This window comes from Podarcis muralis, chromosome 16 (assembly GCF_964188315.1).
Source record: "Podarcis muralis chromosome 16, rPodMur119.hap1.1, whole genome shotgun sequence".
NCBI lineage: Eukaryota > Metazoa > Chordata > Lepidosauria > Squamata > Lacertidae > Podarcis > Podarcis muralis.
Window position 1 is genome coordinate 14,622,332 of NC_135670.1, and position 16,597 is coordinate 14,638,928.

Below are 16,597 nucleotides of genomic sequence, written 5' to 3' on the forward strand. Positions count from 1 at the left end.
CGGAAGAAAGGTAAACGGAGTTTCCGTGCACTGCTCTGGTTTTGCCAGACGCGGCTTAGTCATGCTGGCCACATGACCTGGGAAAACGGTCTGTGGAAGCAAACACCGGTTCCCTCGGCCTGTAAAGCGAGATGAGCGCTGCAACCCCAGAGTCGTTTGCGACCGGACTCAATTGTAAGGGGTCCCCTTTACCCCCTTTAATATTAAAAATAAAACGTATTTTTTGTTAAAGATGGTCCTGCCAAATTAATCCGGGATGCCTTTAGTTGATGGTCCAACTCTGGCAAAGCTAGAGAAGAGCAGTTTAGCTACTCCTGGATTAAGGAGACAGTGTTTGGACAACACAGTGGGGGAAAGGCTTACACTGCCCCTTGGTGGCTGCAGGAAAGCCTTGCAACATTTAGGAAACACACAGGATTTTGCAGAGGGGAACCCCAAGCTGTAGGCCCTGCTCATTTTCCCTGCAAGGCACATCAGCACAGGTTCCCTTCCCTTGAAGTTTCTATTTTTAAAGCTGAAATAGCACAGGCACCCATGGCAAATGGAAAGGGCTGTAGTGTTGCTGCCTGCAAGCTAAATGTCCCAGGCTCAATTCCTGGACAGATTTTCACCCACATTTGTGGGAACCTCTAGATCACTGTTTCCCAAACTTTGGTCTCCAGCTGCTTTGGGACTACAACTCCCATCTTCCCTAGCCAGCAGTACCAGTGGGTCAGGGATGGTGGTAACTGCAGTCTTCGTAACATAGTTGTTACATCCCCACGATCATTTTGGTTGCCCTTTTCTGAATCTTTTTCAACTGGTGAGGCAACCAGAACTGAGCACAGCATTCCAAATGAGGCTGCACCACTGATTCGTATAATGGCATTATGATGTCAACAGTTTTTTTTCTTCAATTCCTTTCCTAAGGATCCCTAGCATGATATTTGCCTTTTTCGTGGCTGCCAAACACTGGGTCAACACCTTAATTGAGCTATTATGCACCTAGGTCTCATTCCTGGTCTGTCACTGCCAGTTCAGACCCCATGGAAGTATATGTGAATTTCAGCGGGGGGTGCCCCAAAATTCATCACTTTACCCTTGTTTACACTGAACTGCATTTGTCATTTTACCAGTCATTCACTCAGTGTGAGGAAGTCCTTTTGGAGCTCTGAAATCTCTTTAACAACTCTGAACGAGTTAGTGTCATTAGCAAAGTCGACTACCTCACTGCTCACTCCTAACTTTAGATCGATTATGAACAAGTTAAAAAAAGGACAGGTCCCAATACCAATCCTTGGGAGACTCCACTTTCTGGTCCTTTTCAACTCTACAATTCCGATTCAATACTTCTCTCCATTTGGAGAACTGCTCATTTATTCCTACCCTTTTGCTTCTTGAAAATTAACACCTCGCCACTTCCCTAATCACATAAAAACCCAGAAAAATCCCAGAGCGCCAGATGATGGTTGGACAGAGAAACCAGAGAGCGCTTTCTGTGTAAAAATGATTTATTCGCTAATACTTATTACAATACCTTAAAATAAAACAAAAAAAGTAAAACACACTTTAGCTTCAGCTGCAATTTAAAAAAAATTATATGTGGGGGCGGTGAAGAGCCTCGGCATACCATAACCAATTCCAAACCTAAAAAATAAAATTATCTGCATAATTAATTGCCTTGGGAGAGGGAGAAACATAGCCACCAATTCATTGTAAAACTGGTAATGGCTGGGCAGGAGGGCGTCTAGGTGCAAGGAGCTGCAGAATCAACTTGCGGCAAAAGGGGGGGGGGATGAGGTATTCTGATCAGCTTCTGAGTGCTCAAGGAATAGAAAGGGTGTGGGTGTGAAAACCCAAGGCCCACCCCTCCCCCAGATGCAGAGCACTGAAGCAAAGCCCACTTTGAAACGAAAAAGAAAAAAACATGGACCATGTTTTTATATACCCTTCCCAATTCCCCTTCCCTCAAACCAACAGATCTAACCTGAGCATAAAATCTCCATAATGCAACACTGCTTTTTTTAAAAAAAAAATCCCCTGCAAAAAAGCTATTTTCAACCCACCCCCACAGACAAAAGACTGCAATAAAATAATTAGTCCAAACAAGCCATTTTGGTGTTTATTCGGGTTGTGAGTTTTAAGACACGGGTGTGATGCTTTGAACGAGGACATGCCCCCATCTGGGGTTGGGACAGCAACTCCCCCCAACGCAAGGTTTGCCCACCCCACCCCCCCTTCATCAACAGGCCGCCTCTACCTGTTCCCTCCTACCCAATCCCAACCAGCTATGGGAGAGAAATCAAGTGCAAGGTTAAAGAAACCAAAATGGCTTCCCTGTGTGGGGTTGCGGCCCCCAAGGGGATCCAGGGATGTAAGTGCACAATGACTCCACCTCTCTTGACATCCCTTATAGACTCAATGGGGAGTCTGTGGACCTTTTTAATCCTGAAAGCCTCTAGTCCACAGGGCATAGCAAATGAGGGCAGGGGTGGGTGGGTGAAAGCTTCCGTTTTGGTTCCCAAAGTGCCTCTTTCCCCTTCCAAATACAGCCCCACTAAGACCCACCTTAGCTAGCAGGGCAGTGAGAACAAAGGCAAGGATGGCACCCTTCCTGCAGTCTGGCTGGAGGTGTGGAGTCTGACTCCCAGCAGCTCCGGCAGCCAGCAAGCCCAATGGGTCAAGAGATGATGATGGGTGCCATAGCCCAACAATATCTTTGGGGGGGGATCAGTTCCCCACCTCTGCCTTAGGGAAAGGTGAGGCAAGAGGCTGCAGTGCCCACTCACAGAATGGAAGTTAACTCGGTGAGGCAAGCTATTCTAAAAAGAACCAGCCCCCTTTGCTTTGCCAGTCCCCCTGAGTCTTCAGGTATTGCCTCTGCAAAGATGCATGCAGAGAAGGGCTGGACGCATTTTGGGGGAGTGCAAGAGGATGTATGACTGGGGCAAGGGGCTTTGGAGGTAGGTATGAAGTCAATTTTTAGAAAAAACAGGCACATCATTAGTATATTACACAGAACCCTATTCCAGAGAAAAACACCTCTCCTCCCCAAATGGGGTGGCCATACAAAGGGGGTCAGGGGGAAGACAGGTGGGAATTTCCAAGGAAGGTTTTCAAAATGTCACTTCTTATTAAGGGCCGGTTCCTCCAGAGAGTGGGGGTGGGGAGGTGAAGAAGGCAACCAAGGGGGGAGGCAGGATGGATGCAGAAGAGAGCTTCCGTTCTTGGAAAGGGAGGAGGCTTCCGCATGCCAGCTTGTTTACTTCTCCTTGGAGAGCAGCCCAAAGGTATAAGGGCTCGCCCTCCACCTGCAGACGCGCACACAGAGAAGGTGGGAAATCAGGACTCAGCAAATAGGCATCAAGTGAGGCTAGGGAAAGAAAAAAAGAAGTGGCCTGCACAGGCAACCCCAGAGATCTGTGGCCAACGTCCCCAGAGAGGCACGCAGCACAGGGGGGAGACCAGGGTCAACTCCTGCCAACAAGCCCTGCTCCAGGGAAGAAAGAGCTGCCAGCCCTCCATTCATCCACCTCCGAGCAACTCGCATATTCCTGTAGAGGCCCATATGGTGGGAGGAAGATACGAGGGGAAATGTAAAATGGTGCCAGGACTGGAAACATTCCCCCGAGAATTAAAAACATACTAAAACCCACCATGGGACAGAAATGCTGTTTGGGGGGGGGGGCTGTAGTCAACACCCCATGGGTTAAGGGCTTGCTAAAGAGAGGTGGGGGAAAGTGCTGGAACCCTCTCTCTGCTCCCCCAATCCCCACCCCCCACCCCAACACAACCCCTGGTTAAAAATATATATATATAGCCTTGTGTGTGTGAAAACAAGGAAGGAGGCAATGGTGCTTTGTGTTAACAACAGGAGGGTTCTTTGGGTCAGGATCCAGCCTCCATCAGGACAAGGGGAAGCCTCAAAAGCTCTTCCCTGACTGAGGTAAACGAAGTCACTTTGTTTTCACACCTGCCTGAGCCAAGTCCTGGTCCACACTGTTGAAGGCCAAAGGTAGGTTTTCCACTGGACAATGCCTTCCCAGAGTTCTCTTGGGTCTAGGAGGCTGCTCCAGACCAGAACCGGATCCATTTGTAATTATATAGGGGACAAAACCACTTTCTTATGGAGAGGGAGGAACAGGTGGTCAAGGGCTGGGAGGGAGCCTATAAGCCCTGTGGGTAGTATCAAGAGTGCTCGTGGTGGTTTTGTGTTTTAAAAAAAAGTTTTAAAAATTGCTGGCTCTGCTTTCGGAGACATAGAAGCCTGCAGATCAGCTGTTGATTCAATAGCACAATGTTAGTGAGATGAGAAGGAGTCGCCTCCTCCCAGCAAGCCCAGTTCGGTCGGAATATATTTATATATATATATATATTTGTCCTTGAGTATTAAGGCCGTAGATATGATGATCTGTTTGGTGCTTCTCAGCCAGCCTGGAGGCAAGTGAGGAAAGGGCATGGAGAATCCTCCCTCGCAGGAGAGCAGGGAGAGAGAGAAAGAAGGAAAAGTTCTAAACCCAAAAACCGCTGCGCAGAGGACAACGGAGAGAGCTGGCAGGGGCTGGATCCGACTGGTGAAGGAGACACTGACCAAGAGTGGGAGGCAGCATAGGAAAAAGACTAAACCAAGAAAGGGAAAAAGAGCCCTGCAAGGTAGTGGACAACTGGCGGTTCCTCTTTCAAGCTCCCTTTCTTCTCTGCTGCCCCAGCACCCATCAGGAGGAATTCTGGTTCTGATAGATGGAGGCTTTCTCCTTCAGCAAATCCAGACACAGGTGACAGCTCCAGCTTCCTGCAACAGAAAAGAGGGCAGGGGGAGGGATAAGACCCCTATTGCAGCAGTGGGAGAACCAGTGGCTCTCTGGAGGATGTTGGACATGAACTCCCAACAACCCCAACCAGCATGGCCAATAATTATGATGAACTGCAGCATCTGGGAGGTGCCAGGTTACCCATCTATGAGCTGCTGTTAAATTTGGGTGAGGGATGCTGCACAAGCAAGTGCTGTTCACTCCAAAAGTGATACCCTTTGTTCAAAGGTTCACTCAGTGATTCTCTGAGAAGTGCCCCTCTCCCTGATCATAAACTACAAGACGGGACATACTGAGAAAGGGTCTCCATTAAGTACTTGGTTATTTTAGCATAATATCGAATTTATTCTATGCTTATTGAATTGCTGATTTTGCCCTTTTTAAACCCCAGAGCCTGGGACTTGCTGATCAGAAGGTCGGCGGTTCGAATCCCCGCGACGGGGTGAGCTCCCGTTGATCGGTCCCTGCTCCTGCCAACCTAGCAGTTCGAAAGCACGTCAAAGTGCAAGTAGATAAATAGGTGGGAAGGTAAACGGCGTTTTCGTGTGCTGCTCTGGTTTGCCAGAAGCGGCTTAGTCATGCTGGCCACATGACCCGGAAGCTGTATGCCGGCTCCCGTGGCCAATAAAGCGAGATGAGCGCCGCAACCCCAGAGTCGGTCACAACTGGACCTAATGGTCAGGGGTCCCTTTACCTTTACCTTTGAAACACAAAGTTGTGTCAAATGTTGTATGTTCTGATAATAAGTTAATGTTTATTGTGAGCCACCAAGGTCAAAGTGGAAAAGCGACTTATAAGCAAACTAAATTTAAGCACAGCAGACAGCGGTGCACACAGAGTGTCATTTTGTCCACCTCCTTGTTTACAGGTATGTGACTTGTCCTCTCTGGAGTGTGTGGGATGCATTATAGCTACACTAGACACACACTGTACACCAGCAGAACTTGACGCCACAGCAGGGGTGTCAGAGGTGAGAACCAAAATCTACCATGTATGAAATGTTTGCTCCGTCCCAAAACTACAGCCCCTTCTACTGGTCTTACAGTAGACAGGCAGTCTGCGGGCCTTGACTGGAAGCCCTTTCCAACTAGGCCTCGGAAAAGCCTGAGCTGTGACCTGCGACTCAAAAGAAGTGATGTAAAGATTAAACAGGCGATTTAAGATTAACACAGGCTACCTTTGGCTGTGGGCCTGTTGCTGGAAGCATCTTTTCAAAATCCCAAGTCAGCACCTGCTCAGGAAATGAGTCAGCAAGCTGCCTGCTACAAGTCACCAGCGTTTTGCCATGTCATGCTACATGCAAACTTTCTTCTTTTATATAATTGGCACGCTAAGGCAGGTTTAAAATCCCAAAGATTTTTTTTAAAAAAGATCCTATTTGATTTGTTAAGCAGAATGAGGCCCAGAAGGAACTTTTCTTCTTCTTCTTCTTTTACTCAATTTAAATTGCAGGCCAGTTAATTACAAAACAGGGGAGCAAGCTGTGGAGAGCAGCCTTTTATTCTATGCCCCCCCAATAGGATGCTGCCTTATACTGAGTCAGGACCTTGATCCACCGAGCTCAGCAATGCCTACACTGATCGGCAGCAGCTTTCCAGGGTTTCAGGCAGGGGTCTCTCTCTCCCAGCCCTTCAAAGAGACACCAGAAATTGAACCAGGGCTTTTTGTCTACAAAGCAGTCACTGAACTATGGCCTCCAGGATTCCCTATGCAAAAACCAGGAGAAACTCAAAATCGCACAAAGGTGGGAAGATGCAAATGGGGAAGCAGAGAAGTACTCACCTTCCGGTGGTTCTGACATGGGTGGAGTGAGGCAGTACATATGGTAGCCACGGTCACAATCGTCACAGAAGAGCAGCTGGTCCTAAGCAGGATGGGGAGGGAGGAAAAGCCAGAAAAAAGGAGAATGCAAATTATTCCACTTCTCTTCAGAAAGGGAGAAAATCTGTCCTGCACCCTTAAAAATCAAGATGTTACGGTTTAATCCATCCAATTTATATCCCACTTTTGCTTCAAGGAGCTTAGAGAGGAATGCATTCCACTGCCACACTTCAGCCTCACGACAACCATGGGGATCTAGAGATGGGGAACTATAGGCCTGGGGAATGGATGTGGCCCTCCAGATCATACTATCTGGCCCTCAGGACTCTCCCCCAGGCCAAGACCCTAATTGACTTTGCTTTGCACTATCCTTGTGATCTTTTTCCTGGCTGGGAGGTAGCCTTGACCTCTGATAAACACTCGTCACTTGCCTAGAAAGAGGATGGAACGAGGGGTGCGTGTAAAAGCAGTCTACTGTAAAAAAAAAATTTAAAAGGTTAAAATTTACGTTGTTTGCTCCAACCACTTTGGCCTATGACCCCGCCTGCCATCAGGCTTTTTTTTTTTTTTTTTTTTTTTTTTTTTTTTTTTTTTTAATTTTTTAATAAGCTTTATTAAATCACATACACATTACACAAACATACAAAAATACAGAAATACAATACAAACAGCACTTTAAAAAACACATACATCAAAAAATTTAAAAAAAAGAAAAAAAAAAAGGACTCAAGAGAAGAAAAAAGAGTTCCAATCATACTCTTACACACATTTGACTTCCAATTTGCCTCAGCTTTGGATTAAAGATTTTACATTATTCTTCTGCAGTTACTTTCCTTTTCTTTTACATGTCGTAGGAGTTAGCCATCATCTACCGTTAAATTATTAATTCTCAAATTAATCTCAAGATAACTTATGAATTTGGACCAGTCTTCAACCTTTTTAATAGAATTTTCTCGCCTAATATATTGTGTAAGCCTCGCCAATTCCAAATATTGATACACTTTCAACTGCCACTCTCTCATTGTGGGTATTACTGAAGATTTCCAATTCTTTGCTATTAGAATTCTCGCGGCAGTGGCGGCGTATTGGAAAAAAGTCTGATCTGTCTTTTTTATTTCCTCCCCAATCATCCCTAGGAGGAACGCTTCTGGTCTCTTGGGGAAGTTATATTTCAAGATTTTCTTTAACTCCTCATAAATTTGTCCCCAGAAACCCTTCACTTCCTCACAGGTCCACCAAATATGCAGGAAACTCCCCACCTTATCCTTGCACCTCCAGCAGGTATTGTCTGCTGTTCTATACATTCTCCCTAATCTTACCGGGGTCAGGTACCAACGGTACATCATCTTGTAAAGGTTCTCACGCAGGTCAGTACATACGGTAAATTTCATACCTCTCTTCCATAATGTTTGCCATTTATCGTATCCTATCTCATATCCTAGATCTTTATTCCATTTAATCATCACCTCTTTAATCAACACTTCCTTATTTTCGCTTTCCAACAGTTGCCTATACATTTTAGACAGTAGATTATTATTACTCTCCAAAATCTCCACTTGAAATCTAGATTTATTTTCTCCCATGCCTGTTCTCTTATGTTCCCTCCATATTGCACTAACTTGGTGTAGATGGAACCAGTCTTTAATTTTTTCTTTCAGTTCATCCTGTGATCTTAATTTCCACCCCTCTTCTGATTTGGTTAATAGATCTTCATATGTCCACCTTTTGCCTGTCATATTTGGTTTCTTTATTTTAATAATATCCACGGGTGAGAGCCACCAGGGGGTATTTTGTTCAATCACTTTTTTTTTCCTGTTCCAAACTTCTATGAGTGATCCTCTAATTATATGGTTATAAAATCCTTTATGAACTTTGTCTTTTCCTTGCCAAAGGTAGGCATGCCACCCGAATCTTAAATCAAATCCTTCCAGATCTAATAGGTCAGTATCATTCAGGGTGGCCCATTCCTTTATCCAGAGTAGGCATGCCGCCTCATAATAAAGCCTTAAGTTTGGTATACCAAAACCCCCTCTTTCCCTGGCATCTGTCAGATATTTAAATTTCACCCTAGGTTTCTTCTCTTGCCAGATATATTTAGTTAAGACCCTTTGCCAGTTTTTAAAGCAGGTGGTACCTTTTATAACTGGTAAGTTTTGAAATAGGAATAGCAGTCTCGGGAGAATGCACATCTTAATCGATTCCATCCTCCCGGTCCAGGATAAATTCAGTCTACGCCAGATATTCATATCTTTCTTAATTTCCTTCCACAATTTATTGTAATTGTCCTCTACCAGATTGATATTCTTTGGGGATAACCAAATTCCCAGATATTTCACCTTGTTTGCTATTTTGATATCCACCTGTTTTTCTAACTGTGATCTTTCTTGGATTGTCAAGTTCTTTGTTAATATTTTTGTTTTCCCCCTGTTTAGCTTAAATCCGGATAGTTTACCAAAATCTTCTAAAAGTTCTATCGCTCTACTGGTGGTTTCAAATGGATTCTCAAAAAAGAAGACCAGATCATCTGCGTAGGCTTTTAGCTTATATTCTTTCTCTCCAATTCTTACTCCCTTGATATTCTGGGTCGCTCAGGCTTCTTTCATCAGGCTTTTAATGAGTTGATTTTGTTCTGCTGGAAGTGTGCTTCCTGAAGCTGTAACTGGGGGGCGGGGGGACGAACAATGTCTATGAGAATGTTACAGTTTTGCATGAATTGGTGTAATGCATTTAAATTTCCAGATTTAAATTTCCAAATTGTTTAGAGACCTTTTAGGCATATAATATAAATCAAATAAATAAATAAATCCTTGTTTTATGTATTTGTGGCAGCCTGCCTGGGGACATGTGAAAAAGGGTGGGATAGAGGTTTTGGGTTGCCTCAAAGGTATCAGAGCAGCCCAGGAGAAGGAACGGCAATGAAGACGACAAGGAGAGAGAGGGAGAAGTTGACAGCGACGAAGAGGGACATTCAGGACGAAAGGACACAGGGAGAAGGGATTCAGTCATGCAAAGGGCAGGGGCAGGAGAGAGAAGGGGTACTCACATCGTTCTCAGAGGTGCCACAGATGTTACAGCACTTGCACTCAATACACTGCCAGCGGTAGGTCTTCACCGCCGCCATCATAACTGGTGTGAACTGCAGGCATGAAGGGTGCCCTGGTGGGGAGAGACAGTGGGGCAGGCATTAAGACAGGAAGGTTGTGTGGGCACCTCAGCAAGCGGATAAACAAACTTCAGCAAATTTGCCACTCACCTTTTCACCAAGGAAAACCAGGTTGGCAAACGTTTTGACAGGAAGAGGGAAAGCGCTACTGAATTTTGTTCTCACAATGTTCGCATAAGAATATTGTAATTACGTTTGGATTGGCATACAAAGGATGAAGAGGTTAAGGCAGTTATTATGATACACCGGGCTAGAAATTTTGGATATAATATTCAAATGTCATATTGGAAAAAATTATGGAAGGAAGAAATTAAATTTACTGCATGCTACCTGATGAAAGTAAATATGAAAATGATGTATCGCTGGTATTTGACGCCGAGTAAAATTGCAAAAATGTATAAAACGAGCTCAAATTTATGTTGGAAATGTAAGGGAATAGAGGGTACTTTTTACCATATGTGGTGGTTATGTGATAAAGACTTCTGGAAGATGATTTACAATGAGTTAAAGAAAATGTTTAAGGAATTTTTTTTAAAAAACCCAGAAACATTTTTATTAGGTATTATGGGTAAATAGATACTGAGAGAAGATAAGTGATTATTTCTGTATGCAACAACAGCAGCGAGAGTACTACTAGCCCAGAAATGGAAGCAAAAAGAAGTGCCATTGAAAGAGGAATGGCAGGCGAAACTGATGGACTATGCGGAGATGGCAAAATTGACAGGAAAGATCCAAAACCATGATGATCAAGTATTCAAAAAGGACTGGAATAAATTCTTACTTTATTTAAAAGATCACTGTAAAATTTTAAAGTCACTGACAGGAATGTGAAGATACTTTAATGTGAAATTTTACTGCATTTTACTTGTGATTTATATACCGTATTTTTTGCTCTACAAGACTCACTTTTTCCCTCCTAAAAAGGGGGAAAGGGGAAATGTGTGTGCGTCTTATGGAGCGAGTGCAGGCTGTGCAGCTATCACAGAAGCCAGAACAGCAAGAGGGATTGCTGCTTTCACTGCGCAGCGATCCCTCTTGCTGTTCTGGCTTCTGAGATTCAGAATATTATTATTTTTTGTTTTCCTCCTCCAAAAACTAGCTGCATCTTGTGGTCTGGTGCATCTTATACAGCAAAAAATAGAGTAATTATTTGGAAAACATAAAAGATGCAATTAATTATGGGACAAGGAGAGAACCCATGGAGGGAAGTCCGAGAGGTCAAAAGAACCTGATAAATAAGAGATGAAAAATGATTATTGTAAAGATGTGGAAAATGTGGAAAATCAGTAAAAAAAATTATTATAAACAAAAACAAAAACCAACAGAACTGTTTTGTTTTGTTTTAAAAAATATTGCAGCTTCAGGAGGCAGCTGTAAGAACATGCCTCCTGAGCCTACTTCATTTTTCTTGTTTAGATTCTTTTTGAAAAGGTTGTTCTTGGGACCAAAACCAAGAAGCTTGGGAAGCTGCAGGTGGCAAGGATCAGGAGTGAAATGCCAAGCAAACTCATAAAACTTACACAGGACACCCCAGCTCTTGGCAGGATCTGGCCCCACTGCTCCCCACAGTTCATATACCTGATCGTCCACAGTCAGAACATGAAACCAGCTCTTCAGGTTGCCCTGTTTTCTTATTGATCTTGGAGTCTCCAAGGCAGAAGTCGCAGTAATTGTTGGGCAAGGCCAAGCCATCCGGACCTTTCTTGGCTATTGGAAAAAGGTGTTTTAATCAATGACAAGACAGAGTCAAAACAGAGCCCCACCCCACACACACACACCACCCAGACCTAGGGGGAGTTTATTACAGTGGTGCCTCGCAAGACGAAATTAATCCGTTCCGTGAGTCTCTTCGTCTTGCGGTTTTTTTGTTTTGCGAAGCACGGTGATTAGCGGCTTTAAGAAAAAGGAAACAAACTCGCAAGAACTCGCAAGACGTTTCGTCTTGCGAAGCAAGCCCATAGGGAAATTCGTCTTGCGGAACGACTCAAAAAACGAAAAACTCTTTTGTCTAGCGAGTTTTTCGTCTTGCGAGGCATTCGTCTTGCGGGGCACCACTGTATTTTTAAACTGCAGCCCAGCTTCTCTCAAAGGGAAGGGGTGACCACAAGAGAAAAGCTTCTTGTGTGCATTCTCAGCAGCACTGTTCCATTGCCACTACAGGATACAGGCTATAGCATCTCATCCTGCTGATCACCCTGTATTCACAGCCTACTTAAAGAGAACAGCTGGCTCTTACCTATGGCTCGGACATATGTAGGTCCAGCCCAGGGGTAGGCAACCTAAGGCCCATGGGCCAGATGCAGCCCAATCACCTTCTCAACCCAGCCCGCGGACGGTCCGGGAATCAGCGTGTTTTTACATGAGTAGAATGTGTGCTTTTATTTAAAATGCATCTCTGGGTTATTTGTGGGGCATAGGAATTTGTTCATTTTCTTCTTCAAAATATAGTCCGGCCCACCACATGGTCTGAGGGATGGTGGACCGGCCCACAGCTGAAAAAGGCTGCTGACCCCTGATCCAGCCCTTCAGTCCTGGTTGTGATGGTTCCACATGCAGCTGCTCAAAGCACGACAGGCTTGGTCACTTGCTAGCACATGCCACCATTCTGGCTGAAACTGACTCCCTTAGTCCTTCAATTGGCTCATATAAATCCCGACATCACAACACGACAGTTAAGTGTGAGACTCGCCCTAGGTCTATCGCTTTTTCCAGGGCAAATCTTGAGATCCAATTTAAACTGGGGTAGAGGAGAACTGTTACATAAAGAGATCAGTTTAGAAAAGCCCCAGAAGGAGGAGGAAGACACTTACATTTCTGCTCCTCAGATCTCTGTGATACCGGCGTGGGGGGCTGCGAGTCTTCCTTGTCTTCCCCCTCTTCCTCAGCCAGGTGGGAGTGCGCATAGTGGTAACTCAGCCCAGGACGGTTCTTGTAACGCTTCCCACAGACTGAACAGGAAGAAAATTTTAAGGCAGACAAGACACAGGTTTGAGCTTCCCGTCCCAGAGGAGCTGCTTTCCTCCCCCTTCCCTTCGCAACGAAATTATCCCATTCTCAGCCAATCTTTATCCCCTTCTCCCCCCCCCACTCCAAAAAGCACACACTGCCCATCCCCTCAATGTGCTACTGCGTCAACCTGTTACAGAAACAGAAACTGCACAAATCTCAAAACAAGGGTGGGGAAAATATTTGCTGTTGCTCAGCACCAGAACCAGATTTCTAAACACAGTGGTAAGTTCATGTCGTAGCACCCTTTGCGACCTGCACTCAGAATGCTCTCAAAGCATCTCCACACACCCCCAACCAAACAGTAATGAACAAAGGGGATAGTACACAATTGTGTATGTCTGGCACTCCAAGTAATCGAAGACTCTTAACACGAACAGCACATGTTTCTGGCCCTCATGAAAGAACAACCTGAAACTCTGTTTGTCTGGTTTCAGAAAGGGAAAAGCTAAGAGCAGATTTCTAGTGGCCAGCTTTTAGTTGCCCTGCACAGCTCTTCAGCCTTGCTGCAAGTCCACTCTTCCCCAATTGCCACTCCACCATTCCTCCACCTTCCACCCTCAAGTCCTTGGCAAAGAGAAAAGAGCAATTTGTTTGAAGATCTGGCTCTGATTCAGAATTGCATTATGGATATCTAAAGGAGAGCAGGGATTAATACCCGCAGCTCAACAGCCTAGGCTGAACCACCAAAACAGCGTGCTCCGGATTTGGAAGTAGCTAAGGCACAGAAACAAGGAAGTGAGCCATATCTAGCGAGGAACACTGCTTGGAAAAAAAACCGCTGGGGCTGGAGAACATACACAAACACACAATCTCCCATAAACACTCCAGGTCTAATCAAGTTCTGATTTCGGGGAGGGAGACAAATGTTTTCTAAAGCACATTAAGTCCAGCAAGTCTTTTGCACAGCGACTGCAAAGCCAATTTGCAGGGGAAAAGTAATGGCTCTCTTAAGGGCTGTGTAAACACAGCTGATTAAGTAGGGAGCCTATGCTGGCAGGCTCCCTCCGCAGAGGCAGTGGTTGCTACATGCTGCTTCCAAGGAGGCTCAACATAGCTTACCAAAAAAAAAAAAAGCTCACTTTGGAGCAGATGCAGGAGGAGAAAAAACAACCTCCATCCTCTTTCCTTGGGCTGTGGTTCCAAAGTAGCTCCTCTCTCTCTCTCTCTCTCTCTCTCTCTCTCTCACACACACACACACACACACACACACACACACACAGTGAAATGGGAGCTTGTTCATGAAATACTGAGTTGTATCCAGTATCAGTCATGCTCAACAGTAGCTGAGCCATTAATTTCCAATTGCGTCTACTCCAAAGAGAACTTAGATGGATACAATCCATTGTGTGCTTCTGGGCAGAAGAAGAGCGCTTTTCTCTCATCAACAGTCCAGAGCCACGTATCTGGGATATTAAGGGTCGGGATACTTGAGATAGCCAACAATTCTCAGTTAAAAATAAATAAGTCCTATGTTCATTCCTGTAGCCCACTTGCTCATAGCACCAGAAAATGGAGGCAAGGCTGAATATACTCTGCAAATTTGCTTCATTCCGATGTTTTCCTTCACAGAACCAACTCCCGGCTTTCGTTAATAAAAACAATAAAATTAAAATAAATTAGTTCTTCAGACTTGCACAGATGTAAGAAGGTAAGAACCTGGCGACAGGCCAAAGGCCCATTCAGGCCAACAGGGACCAGCCAGATCCCTTTAAGCAGGGCCTGACTGCACCCGTGTTCTCCTCGCAATTCCCAGCAAATGGGATTTAAAGGCATACACTGCCTCCAACAAAGGAGGGATAACATATTCATGTTGAGAATTTCCATTCCACCTTAAGGAGCAGACACGGGATTGTTACGTGTCACATGTCTGTTTACATTCCAGCACAGCATGCTGGGAACTTCCATTTCTGTATAGCTTTTGCTTTTCACTGTCTCTCTGAGAAGAAAGGGAGACGACATGTTTTCTTTGTCCTGATTTATGCTTAATAAATCTTTAGCTGTTAGTATGTTTCCACAAGGCCCACGCCTGTTCTGTCTGCGCAGTATGCTCTGCTAATATACCTTGCTCAGGCTTTTGAAGTCTGAGTCGCTGATTTACGTCGCACCAGAGATTGGGGGATCGTCACGGCTGGAAGGGCATGATCCAGCTAGGGGCTAGCCAGCTTGCATCTCGACCCCCAAAGGGTGCTGACCATTCATTGTGGCTAATAGCCACTAGTAGTCTGACCTTCCATGAATTTCTCTAATCCTCTTATAAAGTCATCTAAGTTGCCATCGCTGCCTCTGGTGGGAGCAAATTCCGTAAGTCAACTATGCCCTTTGTGAAGGACTTCCTTTGTCTGGCCTTAAACTTCAAATGTTCGGCTTCATTGGATGCTCCTGAGTTTCAGAACTATAAGAAAAAGAAATGTCTCTCTATAGGATTCAAATGAAGGGCTGGGCAGGATTGCCAGGGGACAGGGGTTACCCTTGTGGGTCTCTCTTCTGCTCAGAGTTGTGAGCAAACATTCCCAGAATAGCACAATCCTGCCGTTCCACAACTTCCTCAGCAAGCTCGTGGGGCTCTCTGGTTGGCTAATTCCACGGGATGGGAGGGGTAAAATCAGGCTGCTCTGCTTGACAAACCAAAGGCAAGCCTTCCCATCAGCACCAGCAAGGATGACCAATGACCATGGATAATGGGGGGGGGGGGGGCTTAGTTCAGGAACATCAAACCAATAGATTTAAATGACAAGGAGATTCTGACTAAACATTAGAAAGAACTTTCTGGCAATAAAAGCTGTTTGAGAGGGGAACAGACTCCCCTGGAAGGTGGTAAAAACCCCTTGGGTCCCTTCCCACTCTACAATTCTATGGGAACAGTTACAGGTCCCAGTATTATTGTTGTTGTTGTTGTTGTTGTTGTTGTTGTTGTTGTTGTTGTTGTTGTTGTTGTTTCTGTACTGCCTTTAATCTAAGGATCACAGGGATGGAAGGAGTAATAGTCAAACAACGCCTAGAGACCCAAAGCTGAAGAAGAATGACATAGCCGATCATGCAAGTTTTTGTGTATTTGCACTGTGTCAAAATACAACTAGCGGAAAAATGATGGTATGAAGCTGATTATTGGGTACAGGCTTCTTTAATACCACAAAAATTACTCTAGATTTATTTTGGGAGTTAAAAAAGCAATAAATCAAGGCAAAATATAAATATAAATTCATTCTCAGAAGCCTGCAACGATACTTGAGGTACATTTCCCCATGATGCTTAAATACTTTTAAAACCAGAATAAAACATTAAACTGAAACATAACTGGTTGAGGTTGTGGCCAAAGGTGGCCTTGGCCCTTGGTTCAAGTGGCTATAAGAAGGAGCAAGAGTCCAAAGGGCAGAGAAAACTGAAGACTCAGGGCTTAGCCTATCATTAACAGAGCTTCTAAAATTCCAAGGCCTTTTGGACCCTGGGACTGTGTTAATACATTATCTAGCTCTGGAAGGAACAACTTGGCTGCCTAGCACATCTAGCTAGGTAGGGTGGGGGATAATATTCAACAGCTATCCAGGATGGGAGGAATTCAGCCTATGTGCCAGGGATAGGGGAACCTGACAGGGCCTCCAGAAGTTGCTGGACTCCAGCTCCCATCATCCCTGACCATGCTGGCTGGGGAAGATGGGAGTTGTAGTCCAGCACATATTGAGGACCAGAGGTTCCTCATCCCTTCTATACACCAAAGCCCTTGCAGATCAACCACAGAGTGCTGCAAGCAAAGACCACAAAAAGGTGGTCTGCAGTTCCAAAACTGCCAGGTGACTCGTGCAAGCAAGTCAAACTA

At 44.9% G+C, this 16,597-nt stretch overlaps 1 protein-coding gene across 4 annotated transcripts in view; it reads right to left on the minus strand.

Moving 5' to 3' along the window:
• Positions 1–2,075: 2,075 nt before the first annotated feature.
• DPF2 (double PHD fingers 2) overlaps positions 2,076–16,597 on the minus strand; it is a 29,094-nt gene continuing 14,572 nt past the window's right edge. For all 4 annotated transcript variants that reach the window (XM_028709014.2, XM_028709015.2, XM_028709016.2 and 1 more), the window contains 5 exons: positions 12,585–12,722; positions 11,353–11,481; positions 9,655–9,767; positions 6,573–6,654; positions 2,076–4,771 (listed from right to left, as the gene is read on the minus strand). In XM_028709014.2, coding sequence (XP_028564847.1) covers positions 4,695–4,771; positions 6,573–6,654; positions 9,655–9,767; positions 11,353–11,481; positions 12,585–12,722 — 539 coding nt within the window. In that variant the 3' untranslated portion in view covers positions 2,076–4,694. The remainder of the gene's footprint in view (positions 4,772–6,572; positions 6,655–9,654; positions 9,768–11,352; positions 11,482–12,584; positions 12,723–16,597) is intronic.